General features: G+C 39.5%; 1 protein-coding gene across 4 annotated transcripts in view; it reads left to right on the top strand.

Moving 5' to 3' along the window:
* Positions 1 to 16,227, top strand: part of ABCA6 (ATP binding cassette subfamily A member 6) — a 60,977-nt gene that overhangs the window by 30,068 nt on the left and 14,682 nt on the right. For all 4 annotated transcript variants that reach the window (XM_030295632.2, XM_030295636.1, XM_030295635.1 and 1 more), the window contains 9 exons: positions 2,012 to 2,128; positions 3,152 to 3,335; positions 3,724 to 3,890; positions 6,205 to 6,338; positions 7,107 to 7,244; positions 9,850 to 9,957; positions 10,867 to 11,040; positions 11,255 to 11,368; positions 14,904 to 15,023. In XM_030295632.2, the coding sequence (XP_030151492.1) occupies positions 2,012 to 2,128; positions 3,152 to 3,335; positions 3,724 to 3,890; positions 6,205 to 6,338; positions 7,107 to 7,244; positions 9,850 to 9,957; positions 10,867 to 11,040; positions 11,255 to 11,368; positions 14,904 to 15,023 (1,256 nt within the window). The remainder of the gene's footprint in view (positions 1 to 2,011; positions 2,129 to 3,151; positions 3,336 to 3,723; positions 3,891 to 6,204; positions 6,339 to 7,106; positions 7,245 to 9,849; positions 9,958 to 10,866; positions 11,041 to 11,254; positions 11,369 to 14,903; positions 15,024 to 16,227) is intronic.

The following is a 16,227-nucleotide window of genomic DNA, read 5'->3' as shown; positions in this document are numbered from 1 at the left end:
ATATGGGTTACAAAGATGACGAATGTCAGTCTGGGGTTTATACAGTGTCAGAAGTCCCAAAGAAGAAAATGATCAAAAGCATTCCAAGCAGAGGAGGGAAAGAGATGTTGGAGTGCAGTGAGTGCAGGAGGACACTGGCAACTGGGGATGGGTAGGGTTGTAGGGGTGGGTAGTTAGAGGCTCGCTCATATAGAGCTTTAGAGGTTGTCATGTGGTGTTTGAATTTTATTTTAAATGCACTGAAAAACCACTGGAAGTCGTTAAATGGGGGATTGATGTGATGTGACTTATATTTTCATTCTCGGGCTATACAAGAGCACTCTGGATATAGAGGAAGAAGAGTAGACATTGGGAGACCAGCCATGTGACGGGTGAAAGGTGATGATCATTGGGCTACCATGGTACTGGTTGAAAGACGGATAAAAGTCGGTGGATTTGAAACACACATATATTTTAAGTTTATTTACTCATTTATTTTGAGAGAGAGAGAGACAGCATGAGCAGGACAGGGCCAGAGAGAGAGGGGGAGAGAGGATCCCAAACAAGCTTTGCACTATCAACGCTTGAACTTAGGAAGTGTGAGGCCATGACCTGAGCCAAGACCAAGAGTCAGGCACCCCTGAAACATATTTTGAGATAAAGTCAAAGAATCTGGTTGTTGGACAGTCTGTGGAGCATGAGGAAAAGTGAAAAATCCAACAGGACTTCTAGAATTTTGGTTTGAATCACCAGGTGGAAGGTGGTGTCATTTATTGTAAAATGAGGAGAGAGACAGTTGGATAGGATGAGAAGGAGGAATTGATGTTCTGTTGTAGCGAGTTTGCTTTGAGATGCTTTTAGACTTCAAAGGGGAGAGGTCAAGTGACTATACATTTGATTATAGGATATTGCAAATCAGAGAACACTCAAAGTAAGAATTGAACTTGGGAATCATTAGCATACAGATGGATTTAATGCAAAGGGATTGGATTTGAGTGTATGGAAAGAGAAGGTGACCTCAGACTGAGCCCTCAGGACAGAGTAGAGGAAGAGTCAGAGAATGGTGGAAATCAAGAGCCCCCCCCCCCCCGCCCATGAACTTGAAGGAAAAACAAAAGAATACGTACATTTTTACTAACTCAAAGGGAATAATGTTTGTAGAAAGAGGAAGTAGTCAACAGCTGTGAATGTCACTGAGCTGGACCAAGACAGAGACAGAGAAAGAGATGGGGCAGGGAGACGTAAAATAATTTTTTAATAAAGCTTTTGCCCATTGACTTTAAAAATTGGAATCACTGATGGCCTTGGAAAGAACAGCTTCTGTGGAAGGATAGGGGTAGCATTTGGATTTGAGGAGTTCAGTTCAATAGGATGTGACAAATTGAAGGTGGTAGAGTAGACAAATCTTTGAGCCATGGGTACACGTGTGTGGTGGGGGTGGGGGAGTGGGAAGGAGATTAGCTTTTTGTTGTTGTTGTTACTTGTCTTTATTTACTGGATGACTTTACAGCATTATGGTTGCTGTTTGAGATGGCCCAGTAGATGTCGGAGAAATTGATGATACAGGCCAGAGAAGGGGAGACGATTGCTTTAGGAAGTCTTCAAGATGCCTGAATGGGATGGAATTGGGAACACAAGTCAAAGAGGTAGCCTTGGTGGGAACAGCTATACGTCTTCCACCCATACAGAATGAAGACCCAGAATATGGGTAGAAATACACATTGATTTGTGGTGTAAAGGGGAGAAGATAATGTTCTTTCTGATTGCTCGTATTTCTTCAAAGAAGTATTCTGGAATTCATGAGCTGAGAATAGAAGGTAGAGTACAGATGGTTTGAGGATAGAGGGGAAAGTTCTGACATACTCATTTCAGAGAACATTCTAATAAAATGTTGCTTTTGCTTACTGTGATAATCCAAAGACATATATTTTCTGAACAACATTCTGGATCATCTCCTAAATAAGCATTAGTTTACTGGGTTTTGTTATCAATGTGGTATTTAAAATGTATCTATTCCCATCTGTTGCCTTAGACCTTTTCAGTGATCTTGATAAGTGTTCTGACCAGGGTGTGATGAGTTATGACGTTTCTACATCAACTCTGAGTGACGTCTTCATGAAACTGGAAGGAAAACCAACTATCGAACAAGGTAGATTTGTTGTATAAATAACAAACTCAGTTTCCAAATAATCATGTATTCATTTAGTATTTGATAATGTCTTATGCATGATTTACACTAAAGAATGTGAATAATTCCACATTTGACTCTGCTGTTTGGGAAAGGCTGTCATTATTTTCTAACATCATTACTAGGACTGAACACAGCTCCCTTCTTGGAATATACCAAATTTCCCTTTGCGGACAACTTGCTTCCCATGTCAGCAGTTTTCCCCCATCCCCCAGACGCTCGCTGCTTCTTGGATATGTTGAGGATGTGAAAGTGTCTTGACCAAGGTCATGAAGTCTGACCAGATGTCTCCCCAAAATTGTTCTTAGCTTGTCTGTGTACAGAATTCCACCAAGGTCTTAATGGGGAAAAAGCTAGGATCATCTCCTATGTATTTTGATGGGTGATAATAATAAAAGCAGTCATTTATGGAGATGCTATGCCTGAAAATTGGATCAATGTATGGATATAGTGCATTAGCTTTCTACAATAGCCTTTCCCAAAAAAATGCTATTGGCATCATTTTACATAGGAGAAAACTACACCTAAGAACACTTGAGTGATTGGTCCCAAATAATGATACTTATAAGTCATGTGTTTGGGAATCAGGTCCACGTCTGGTGGTTTCAGAGCCGGTAATCTTTTGCCTCCATTTCAAAATTATTGACAACTTATTAGCCAACATGTAGGCATCAATGATTGGTTATTTCTATGGAGAATATTTCTTGAAATCCCTCAGAATATTGTTACATACGGAACCTTCTATGCCTTATCAAAGGCTTGGCATAATGAGGTCACCCTTTACCGAATGTTTTTTTGGGTATGAATTTAGTTATATTTTATCACTCAGTTCATTGAATGTGGATGTCATAAATATAATTCGTTTCTTATATTGTTTCCTTTGTAACTATCATAAAACAATTTTTAATGTTACTAAAAAGAGAAAACTGTGATGCCCAAGGATGGCATTAATAATGTGTTGTGTGTTTGTGTGCGTGCGTGTAGATTTTGAACAAGCAGAGGTGATAAGAGACACAGAAAGCCTACATGACATAGAGCCAGCTTGGTCTTCTCTCCCTGAAACGCGGAAGAATATGAGCGACTTGGGCCTCTGGAAAATGCAGATTTGCGCAATAGCACGGCTCCGTTTCTTGAAGTTAAAACATGGAAAGAAAGAGCTTTTGACCTTGTGAGTATCAGAGTACCGCAGTTTTGTTAGTGAGTTTCAAGAGAGGGTTGAGTCAGAAGACAATTTAAAACTAGAACATGGTACCCAACATTCCTGCCAGAAAATGGATAAATACAACATTTCATTTTACTGACAGCAGTAGAAATGCCTGCATGGCAGCACTTGATTGGCCTTATACATAGGTCTGTTTAATTTTTTATGGTTTGACAGCCTGGTGTTTATACAGCAACACCTTTTTGTACTGTGTGGCATGCTAAGGTCTGACTTTCAAAATTTTAGCAGCCGTAATCATGGCTGGCATAGAGTTGGCACCCAACAAATATTTGTGGAATATCTGGCGGCAAATGAAATTGCTACAGATACATGGTTATTTTTTCTTTATTGGTAGACTCTTGGTATTTGGAATTGCAGTGTTCCCTCTGGTTGTGGAAAAGATACTTTATGCCATATTATTTCAAAAGAGTGATTGGGAATTTAAACCTGAGCTGTATTTCCTCTCTCCTGGACAACCCCCCGAAGACCCTCGTACCAGCTTGTTGATCATCAATAACACAGGTGAAGAGAAACACAAGACTTTAATCCAGAACTGAGTTATTTTTATGGAGAGGGGAAAAAAACCAAATCGTAAGACAAGAAAATGTGCATTTAGACTTCATTTATAGAACACAGCTGAGGAACTATGCATATTTGCTCTGATATTGAAGATGATAGTGATGGTGGGATAAGACAGAAAGAATGTGGGTCACTAGTTAACCTAGTTCAAGAAGAACTACCTATCTCCCCGACTACCCCAAGCTATTATGTGAGAGGGAAATAAATTTATGTATTGATTGAACCACTCTATTTGAAATCTCTTCGTTGCCGCAGCCTAACCTGTTCCATAAATATTATACACACTGATTGACATGAAAAGAAACACTTTTATACCCTATGCCCCTCCAATAGGATCTAGGAAGATTCCTGAAGACGGCTTGGTACCCAGGCTCTTATTTATTCTAAATTATGGGTAATTGGTTTTGTCTCACTTCTTATTTAACTTTGAGGAAGCTTTTGTTTCTGCCTAAGATGTCAAACACACACACACACACACACACACACACACACACACACACACACACATTCAGCATAGGAGTCCTCTCTTGATGAGTAACCCAGTCCATCCCAATATTCATATCCGTCTGTGACCTGGAGTTATAGGTTCTCCTCTTTAAACAAAGGTGGCCTTTTAATTTCTGTTTCTCATTCTCTTTTCAATTTTGGTTTTAGAAAGTAAATTTTATTCACTCTGCTACCTTAAAATGGGAAGTCTTGCTACTGGTGTATATTTTATTTCTAAGATCCAGAAATTTTCAGGCTATGACTGCCAGCCTATTCATTTTTGTCTTTCCGCCTATTGTTATCTCGTGTGTAAAGCTTCCTCTCCAGTTGTTCTAAGAGCAATATACTTGGATTAACTTGTTTTATTTTCCTTCCCTGGACTCAGTTGTGAGGTGTTTTGTGATTTAAGTTTGAGGCTTCTATGCCGTCTTGTTCCTCTTTTCTCAAAATATGCTTCTTGGTGAGATGTTCATCTTTAAATCAAAGAAGCCCTGTTTGCCTAAGTGAATGTGGGTAACTGTTAAGGTTTCCTTCCTCAGGTGACTGTGGAAATGGAGTGTCACACTCTCAGGATGCATGGAAAGCTTATTTTCTATGTACACATTTCCTTTCCCACCTGGTGGGAATCCTAATTCATCTGGGGCTTGACCCAGATGAATTTTCTGATCCCAGAACCCCTTCTGAGTCCCAGTGTGAACTCCATTTTGAAGTCCAAATGAGCAAAAAACGAGAGTCCCCCCTTGTTTCTTTTTCCATTCCATCCTGTCCTTTTAATTGTCTGGAGCTACTTTCAATCTTGCCCTGCGGTTTTCCCCAAATAGTATCTCTTAACAAGTAAATCTGGGGACTTGTCTCCTGGGGACAGCTGTTCCATGTGGAACATGGGAGAGGACTGTGGGCACTTTGTTTCAGGTGGGGTTGACCGGTTAATGAGCATGACTGTGGCTTCAGAGACCACTTTGCCCCCTTGAATTTGTTCACTCTGAGTTTAGATATCCTGGAAATTGGTGTTTCCTTTATAGTGGAAATAGGCTGTGGGTTTTTCTCTGTCAAACAAATCTCATCTGCTTTCTTCTTTAGGGGCATATCAAAAACTTTGGTCTGATAGTGGCACTCTTTTCATTTCTGACATATATATATATATATACACACACACACACACATATATGTAATTTTATTTTTATTTATTTATTAAAAGCATATTAACATATTTTATATTTATACATATTTAATATATATTAATATATTATATAAAATATATCTTAATTTACATAATTTAAAGTATAATATGTACTCCTGAAATATATAATATATATAGGTAATAGATATGTACATAAAATATACATATATGTTAACATACACATAGTATATATTTACTTTTCTGTTTTTTGAAGAATAAGGCAGAGAGGGAAGTATTATTATTATTATTATTGGCCATTTTAGGCTGGCTCTTCTGAAGTACTGATTGTATTTCCACAAATTATTGAGTTCAAGTATATTTTTTGTAGCCAAGAGTCATAAAATAATCTTGTTTTAATAGTTACATGTTAACTCGCCCTAAAAAGAATTGTAAAGCTAAGTCATCGCAGCACAAGATTTGATAAATAGGAAATGGTAGAGTGGGCTAATCTCATTATCGTGATGCCCAAAGAGACGTGACTTTGCATAATGTTGTGTACGTATTGACTTTAAATTGTGTTGTGGTTTATTTGAAAGACTTGACATGTATGTTCTTGCGTTCTGTGGGCTTCTGTTATTGATTTCATACTAGAGTCAAACATTGAAGATTTTATACAGTCACTGAAGCATCAGAATATACTTTTGGAAGTAGATGACTTTGCAAACAGAAATGGCACTGGTGACCTGTCATACAACGGAGCTATCATAGTTTCTGGTAAACAAAAGGTATGTTTGCTTCTTGTCTCTTACTTTTACTTTTATGAAAAAAAAAAGACAAAAACGAAGCGCTACATTTTTAACTGTTTTAAAAACGGCATCAACCCAGCTAATACACTCAACTTGATTTAAAAGCATTTGGGGATCATTACTGAATAAACTGTGAAATGTAAGTGAGCTTTTGTAAAACATTTCCTATCTTAACTTTGGAATTAGATGATTTCTACATAATGAAAGTAGCTAAATGTAATTGCATTATTCGGATTCAATAAAATGTTAGACCTTATAATCACCAACCATGACTTTAAGGAATCCTATTCAATGGCTAACTACCCTAAAGATGTTTTCATGTACAGTTGACCCTTAAACAACATGGGTGTTAGGGGCGCCGAGCCCCTGCACAATCAAATATCCATGTATAACTTTTGACTCCCTAAAAATTTATCTCCTTAGAGCCTACTGTTGACCAGAGCCTAACTGATAAGATAAACAGTCGATTAGCACATACTTTGTGTGTTCTATGTATTATACACTGTGTTCTCGCAATAAGGTAAGCTAGAGAAAAGACAATGTTACTCAGAAAGTCATAAGGGAGAGAAAACACACTCACACTACTGTATTATATTTATCGGAAAAAAATTCTCGTGTAAGTGAACTGTGTAGGTTAAACCCGTGTCGTTCAAGGGTCAACCGTATTGAGAATATTAATATGAAAGCGTTTTTGTTGTTCTTTAGTGATTTGGAATTAGCGTTACTTTGTCTTTGTTTTATTCAAAGGATTATAGATTTTCAGTTGTGTGCAATACCTTGAGGCTGCACTGTTTTCCTATTCTCGTGAATATTGTTAGCAATGGACTACTTCGAATGTTTAATTCTACACAAAATATTCGAATTGAGAGAAGCCCATATCCTTTTGTAAGTATTGGATTTACTCATTCTGAACAATTAGGAATTTGGCAAGCAACCAGTGTGTTCCCTCTTTAGCTTTTAGATATTCATAATTGATTGTTAATCCTAAGGTGGTTTTTTTTTGTCCTAACATTTTAAACATCGTATCTAACAAAATAACAATTTGTTTTCTTGTTATTATCAGGGAGTGCTCATGGGGGAACTTTTCAAGACTTTGTCATAGTCTAGAGAATCTCCTGCAAAGATACAGATTTGATTGCAGAAGTGTATTGGAGAGAGTGTGAGTGAGGGTGTGTGTGTGTTTGTGTGTGTACGCTAAATCGGAAATCAAGAACACTTGTAAAACAGCTTTAGAATCTTGCAAATCTCATATAATTTGTTGGTGGACCCCCATTGACTAAATGGATAGTAGCTGGATCTGAAGGAGAATCAACCAGTTCTTGGGCTATCTGCCTCCTGATTAATTCCTTCATCAACCTGTAGTTGCTCTGCATCCCAGGGGTATCTGATGTGCACAGGCTACATTTCCGCGGCTCCTTGTCAGCTGGGGCTATAGCCTGGATTTGGACGATAGGAAGCAGTAGTGGGAGAGCAAGAGGGCCCTGCAGCAGGGGGTCCAGTCTCCAGTCACATTGCTTCCTTCCTTTGCCCCTCCAGCCCAGAAGTGACGGTGTCTTCTTGCTTTATCATCCTTGTTGGCTTCTCTGCTCTGTCCACCCATGTAACCAGTGCATGATTGTTTTCTTTCTAAGTACTGAAGGTGGTAATGGTTTTCTGGTCAGACTTTGATACTCAAGAGGGATCTCTTAAGAGCTGACTCAAACTATTTCAAGCCAGGAGACTGGAAGCACAAAAAACAGGATTCAAAATGGAGCCACCGATCAGTCGGTTAAACATCTGACTCTTGATTTCTGCTCAGGTCATGATCTCACAGTTGTAAGATAGAGCCCCGGGTGCTCTGGACGTGGAGCCTGCTTGAGATTCTCTCTCTCCCTCTCTCTCTGCCCATCCCCCAACCGCTTCTGCTCTTTATCTCTCTCTCTCTCAAAAAAAAAAAAAAATGGAGCCATCGAAAGGGGAAGCCCATTTTGTGACAAAGGGGTTGAATTCAGTTTGGGCTTCTCTGCGTTAGTGGTGCTGGGGGTACGTGCAAAGAGAAGATGGACAGAATATACTTGAGAGGCCAGCGATGGACACATGCATCTATGAGTGAAGCCACCACTAACTGTGAGAGCCAGCACAGTGCAAGAGTAGGGTGGTCTGAAGGGAACACTCCAGAAAGTAGAATCCACTGGCAGTAGAAAGAGGTAGATGTTATCCCCTCTTGATCTTTTAGTTTCTAAATGTCATTACTTGTTTATTCAGGATCAGAATAGACAAGGCCCCAAGGTTCCTCTCCTAGGCCTCCCCAGCGGCACATACCTTTCTTCTCTCGGCCGTTCTTATGAAAACAGTGAGGCATTTTCCCACCTGGTGAAATATTTGAACGGATGGGCAAAGCCCCTCAAGCCTTAAGTAAAGTGGAGAGTGGTAGAATTATTTTGAGTTAGCCTACCGTACCGCTGAACTGTCATTATACCCAAGAGGCAGGCCTGTACCCTGCCTGAGCATAGACCCAGCCCCGGGCAGACACTGGTTTGGGGACGGCGACTCAGAGTTCATCTCCTGGCCCACTGGCTTGGTGGCACGAAGGGCCATCTTCATCTTCAGAATACATCTGACTAGACGCTGGTGTCTTCACACATCTATCACTGGGTTTGCTGAGAAAGACGTGCGACTCAGAACGGAATAATCTGTGTTTCCAGGATCGTAATTCCCAAATGATTATTTTTGGTATCGTGGCCAAACCACATAATATGAAACTCGTCTTCTTAGCCATGTGTAAGTGTATATAGTTCAGTAGTGTTAAGTCTATTTGCATTATTGTGAAACAGATCTCCAGAACTTCTTCGTCTTGGAGAACTAAAGCTTCATCCCCATCGAACAAGAGCAGCCCATTTTCCCCTTCCCCCAGGCCCTGCTAATCATCATCCTCCCTTCTGTTTCTATTAATTTATTGCTATTTTTGATACCTGATATAAGGACAATCATGTAGCATTTAGTTTTTCGTGACTGGCTTATTCCCCTTAGAGTAATGCCCTCAAAATTCATCCATGTTGTAACATGTGACAAGATGTCCTTCCTTTTAAAGGCTGGATAATATTCCACTGTATGTATATATACCCCACGGTGTTTATTCCTTCTTCTGTTTGATGGACATTTGGGTTACTTCCACGTCTTGGCTATTATGGATAGTGTTGCTAAGAACATGTGTGGGCAGATCTCTCTTGGAGACCCTGCTTTCATTCTTTTCCATGTACACCCTGACGTGGGTCCCGAGTTATATTTTGCTTCTTGTTTTCTTCTAGAAGGTGAAGCCTCACGTTAAATGATCGGACATCGTTTCCCCTCCCACCTTCATGCATAGATGTTGCTGAACTAGGCATACACTTTTATTTTGATTTTCTAAGACTTCGAAAAGCGTATTCTGGACGATAATTAGCGTTTGTTCCTTTCTTTTTTTTTTTTTTAAAACATTCACCAGTTTAAAGTGCCTTTTTTACATTTGCAGAATTATGTGTTATTCTGGATTGGGCTGCCAGAAGGTTCCATGTTCTTATTTTGGGTGGTGTGCAGCATGTCCCCTTACATCTCCATGAGCAGTGTCAGCGATTACAAAGTAAGAAAGGGGGGTGGGGGGAATTGCGGGGACTTCAGAAATTGTGTTCTAAATGGTGTGTGTTCAAAATGTTTCCCTGTGAGGAAAACATATAAACATGCATTTAATTTAGATAGTATAGTTAAGCGTTATTTCTATCAAGTCAGAAAGTTTAGTTCCAAAACACAAAGTATCTTTTACTTCAAAATTTCAGGAAAAATGCAATAATTTTACAGGGACTCAAATTAATGTAAACTTTCAAAGGGGATTATTATACGACTTTCGACTGCATTATTTCCCAAGGAAAAGGACGAAATCGTTGATATTCACACTGAGGACCAGATTGAAGACTTACATCCCCTTTCTACTGTGATAGACACAGATATCTCTTTGAGACCCTGCTTTCAATTCTTTTTGGTGTAGACCCTGAAGTGGGCCCTGAATTATATTTGACTTTATATTTTACAAAGATAAAATTTGTGGTTGTATTTGTATTTGTTCCTGTCTGTGATCCAAAGCAAAACAGTTAAATCAGATTTAGCCAATGGGCCAGGTGAACTTTGAATCACCATCCCTATTCTGAGCCTGGAACTCCCAGAACATACTTGGGTAATGGGTATTGTCCTTCAGGTCACAGAACAATATCTCTCTTGAAGGAGGCCTATGCCTTGATCATTATGAGATCTGCTTTTCTATTCATTAGGCATGTGTTAAAGTGGGAATCTAACCTATAAAATAAAACATGTTTTCACAATGGCCGCCATAATGGAATTGGCTCTTTAGACCTCGGGTTCTAAATAGTATGTGCATAATTAAATTATTAGAAGATCTACAATGACTTGATTCAATTTATCTTTAAAATCTCCCCCAGTGTGTTTGTTTTGGATTTGGATTTCAACTGAATCTGTGTATCTCCTGTTTTCTCATCAGAGGAGAGCTAAGTCCCAGCTATGGATCTCTGGCCTCTACCCTTCTGCCTACTGGTGTGGGCAGGCACTAGTGGATATTAGCCTCTTCGTTTTTCTTCTCCTTTCAATGTATTTAATTTTCTACATCGCAAACATAACGAGCATTTATATCACAAGTCGAATTGTGTTTGCCCTGGTAAGTGACACACCACATAGACAATATCTTATAAATTATAACGTTTGGTATTTTCTATAAGGAAGACATACGCATTTTCATTTTGTCATCAACTAAAACCAAAAAAAAATTCAAAGTGCATGTGCAATAAGACATTTTAAAAGATTTGTAATTTAATTTTTCCCTCGGTTAATACTTCAGGGTTTGACCCTGATACTGTTTGTATTATCTTCAGGCTGTGATTACGCTTGGTTATGCAGCTTCGCTGGTCTTCTTGACGTATGTGATATCGTTTATTTTTCGCAAGAGGAGAAAAAATAGTGGCCTTTGGTCATTTTGCTTCTTTATCGTAAGTACACGTACAAACCTATTGATAGAGAGAGTTATTTTTTAAACTTTCACTGTCACGTTAGATATGGTCACCTTTGCCTTGAGAAATGGGAAAAAAGTAAGACCTTTCGATTACACTGTAGAAAGGAGAGGAAATGTTACATGTTTCCAAGTCAGTGACCTTCCTGAAGAAGTCACGTACAACCCTTTGATTAGCGTTTCTGGAGAACCTTACAGAAGACCGGAAGGGCAAGGTGCTACTATTGAGTTTATGGATTCTTCAGAATACAGGGCTCCCTGGTGACATTAGAACAAAAAATGGCTCTGTAACATTTGTCAGCAGAAATGGACTGTACTGTCAAATGTCACAGTCCATTTCTACGGGCTTCAAGAAGGTATCCTTGAACCTCAGACGCTAATAATTTCCAAGATTGGAGATGTTTTTGTACCTACGCCAGAGAACTTATTGGTCAATATGAATGAAAGATTACTGAATGCCCAAGATTGCTGAAAATGCGGACAGAATTTTGTCAGCCAAGTTCTAGGATTTCGAAGGGTATCATTTCTTTTTTTTTCTGTCTTTTTTTTTTATTTTTGACAGAGAGAGAGACAGAGCATGAGCGGGGGAGGGGCAGAGAGAGAGGGAGACACAGAATCTGAAACGGGCTCCGGGCTCTGAGCTGTCGGCACAGAGCCCGACGCGGGGCTCGAACTCACAGACCGAGAGATCATGACCTGAGCCGAAGTTGGACGCGCAGCCGCCTGAGCCACCCAGGTGCCCCCAAAGGGTATCAGTTCAACAGAATATGAAGGCTTTCCAGACTCGATACACCAGAATCTGACAGAACAATAGCTCTCACTGCTTGGCTTAGGGAGCGGGGAAGATATAAATAATGAAAGTCTCGTGAAGGCAAATTTCCTTCAAAACATGGTAGAAGGCAAAATAGATTCCGCGTTGTCATATAAATTCTTTCGCATAATTTTTCAGCCGCAAGTGAATAAGTGAACGAATGAAGAAATTTGACTCTGCTCTTTCTAAGCAAAGTCATGCTAATGCAAATCACCTGTCCTATTAGGATTGTGGAATAACGCGATGGTTAAGACGTTCACACTGTGGTATGAACCAACTAGTAAATAAAGGGCTACAGCAGATAATTGAACACGCAGCTCTAAAACACTGTTTTGCAAATAGAAATATATTTACATATGATTGGGTGGCTTTTTCCTTTGCTGCCAACTATTTTTGAATTATTACAGAGTAAAATTAGATGAGGCAGTATTGCAGAGTCAAAGTAAATTTTGGAAAATAAAGATTTCTTTGTCCAAGATGTAAAAAATATATATATATATACTCTAGTATTCCAGTATAATACAGGTTTATACTTTCTGATTATTTTCCCTTTTCCTTTCTCATCTGTATCTCTTTCAGTGTGTTGGTCTCTAACATTTTATTTTTCTATCAGTGAAAAGAAGCTACATACTTATGGAATATTGGAATGTCAGATTTAAAAAAAAAATTCGTTATCTGGTATCATTCGCCTCATTTTATAGAGGAGGAAAAATGAGTCGCTTGTTTCCAGGTCACACACAAACTATTGGCAACTCAAGAATAAAATTGACACCTCCAACCTCACGCACATCATTACACATGTCACAAGGTATGAGGTAGCAGCAAGGTTGACAATATTAATTTAAAGTCTGTTCTGATCAGCATCTTGATTTGGGCGTAACTCTTTGATTTGCCATGCACCGTCCATCTTCGCACAGACCTCAAGCTGTTTTGCAATACCTTTGTGCCTGGTACAAAGAACTTATCATTTTATTTGAAATATGCGTTGAGGCAACGTGTGTTGCGAGAACCGATCTTGCATGACGCAGTTAGTATCCTTTTAAACCACCCCAGGTCATTCATTATCACTCACAGATCATATATAGAAACGTATCGGACGATGGGGAGTGCAGCTGTCCTTTTGTGATCTTGGGTACACTTGCAAGGACAGTGTAGGCGAGGCCTCTCCATCACTGAGTGAAGCCATAGTCAGCTGTCAATTTGTTTCTGGAGTCCAGTGGATTCTCATAGCCCACAGGGTGTGGTACCTCATGGGTATCTTAGGTCCCTGTCTAGTAAGGAAGCACCTGTCAGCCCATGATGGTGCCCATGATGTCAGCCCAAGAAGAGAGGTAACCTCTCTTCTTGGCACACTGAGTCTTAGCTTATTGGTTGTAAAATGAGAAAATTTTTTTGAATTTGCCATCTAAAGTGCTTATTGTGCTCTTACTGAACCCTTGATTACAACTTCTTTAGTTGTATTCCCAATTGTTTTTTATGTGTAGATTATCCATTCCCCCCAAACTCTAAATTCACTGAGTAGCCATTCAACATTCCCTTATGTAACCCACTAAACAGTATCGTTTTCTGACATAAAGACTTAGGCATCACACACACATAGGGTTTTGAATTCCGACTTTGTCACTGACTGACTGTGTGGTCTTGGGGATGTTAGTTATGGTCTCCAAACCCTGGATTTCCCATACAAGGAAGGGATAGCAAGAATGACCACATTATGGTGTTAAACAACGCATGCCAGGTTCTTAATGCCTGGGGTTTGTGTGATATTCAGCGAATTTAATAGCTACAACTTTTACTATTTTTATGATAATTCTCACACTAGTAAGATCCAGAAAAGGTTCAAAATAGTGCTCAATACAACTGTGGACTAATAAACTGATCCTTAAAACAGAACAATGAAAAATCATCTTTATCCCTCATCCCACATTTACCAGTATTTTGAAAGCAAATAAGTCCATTGTAATCAAAATACAGAGTCTCAAAATGAATCAGTGTAATCAAAATGTAGATAAAATTATCTGTTTGGAATGGGACGTAAATGGAGCAGGAATGACATTGAGAAAGCATTAGTCTAGGTAGGAGGCAGTATGGACTTTTTAAAATAACTACCCATAGGGGACCCTGGGTGGCTCAGTCGGTTAAGCATCAGACTTCAGCTCAGGTCATGATCTCAAGACTCGTGAGTTTGCGCCCCGCGTCGGGCTCTGTGCTGACAGCTCGGAGCCTGGAGCCTGCTTTGGATTCTGTGTCTTCCTCTCTCTCTGCCCCTCCCCAACTCACACTCTGTCTCTCTCTCCTTCAAAAATAAACAAAACATTGCAAAAACTTTTTTAAATAAAAAAATAAAACAAAGTAACTACCCATATAGCTTCTCATCTTATGCAGGTTTTTATACATTCACAATATTGTTACCTTAGCTGTAAAAGGGTGATTTCTCTATCTTATTGTCTTAGACTGCACTTAATGCACTCTTAGGAAGTCTTTGCCTTAATCTCCAGGTTTTTATGTAAAATGTTTCTGTTGGGGAGCTCACAGTCACGTTTATTCTCATTAACTAAAACCCCTCCCTTCTCCATCTGAAAGTGGTAAATCTGTATGTGGGGAAATTCTGATATAGATGATAACATTTACGTTTTAAATATTTTCCCCAATATCAATGGACTGTATATGTCTGACCTGCAATATATCTTCACTTGCCTTGTAGACCTCAACCATTATGTTTGACACCCTTGTAATGAATCACTTCAACTTACCTGTCTTGATTTCCAGCATGATATTAATTCCCTCATCCACCATGGGTGAATTTCTAGCTTTTTTGGCAGAGGTAAGAAATATTAACCGTTAATATGTCATTAATTTTGAATATGCAGCCTATTAAAGTGCTTTGCCCCAATTCCGTAAAGACAGAACGCAGGCTAGTGGTTTCCTGGGGTTGGGTTGGTTTGGGAATGGGGTTTGATAGCAAACGCAAATGAGGTATCTCTTTGGGGTGATGAAAATGTTACTAAGGTGAATTGTGGTGATGCTCTCCCAACTCTGTAAATTTACTGAAAATCCTTGAATTGTATACTTAAAGTGGGTGAATTTCCTGGCATGAAAAATTAACCTCAATAAAGTTTTGCCACATGCACTTTGCAAAACATAAGCATTGTCGAATGCTATTCAAATCTAATGCCAGATTGAAAACCGTTGCCTAGTTTAATAGGTATTCATTATCCATTGTGAGTATAAAACCATATACAGGGTCATTTATTCATTCGAAAATACACATTAACCAGTGGTCTGTGTTGGACCCTGTGCTTGTCTTTGGGAAACAGTATTCTGTGTCAGGTACTGTGCGGGTCATTGGGGGCACCTGATGAGCAAGATAGCACAATTCATCCTTTCACCATTCACTTGGTGAAACGACTCAGTGCAAAAGGCTTAAAGGTTCCAAAAGAGAAGGGCAAAGTGCCAAGGGCAAGATACAAAGCACAGCTGACATGATCTAGAGAGTCAGATGATTCTTCTGGGGGAAGCAATGCTTCCACAGGATCCTGAAGAATGAGTCAGAATTAATTAGCAGGAGAGGGGGGCAGAAGGTAAGCATGTTCTGTGGAGGGAGGGAAAGGCACTGAAACAGGAAAGACCAGGAGGCATTAAAGAAAGTGGGACTCAAATGGAAAGAAGTGCACGAGGAGATAGATGTGCTGGATAGCTCAGCCAGGAAGATGCTCTTTAGGGCCCCACATCATCCTGGATGATACTTCAAAGAAAGTAGAGAAAGCTGCCCTAATCCCTCATGTTCTTGGGGCCCCTGGAAAGCCCTCTGTCTGCAAAAGCACTTTTCCATTGAGTGAGGAACACTTAGAATTCTCAATTGGAAATCCCTTCCTTTGCTTAAAGCAATCCCCTAAAATATAAGCAGACCTGCCGAGTGAACCACACTAACTTATATCTGTCATACATTATTTAGGAGGAGTGAGCTACTTTCTGAACGTACTGACTGATGAAGGAAGAATAGCATGATGTGGCTAACGTATTATGGT

The sequence above is a fragment of the Lynx canadensis genome, chromosome E1 (assembly GCF_007474595.2).
Source record: "Lynx canadensis isolate LIC74 chromosome E1, mLynCan4.pri.v2, whole genome shotgun sequence".
NCBI classification, from domain to species: domain Eukaryota; kingdom Metazoa; phylum Chordata; class Mammalia; order Carnivora; family Felidae; genus Lynx; species Lynx canadensis.
This window is presented reverse-complemented; position numbering and strand designations above follow the sequence as displayed.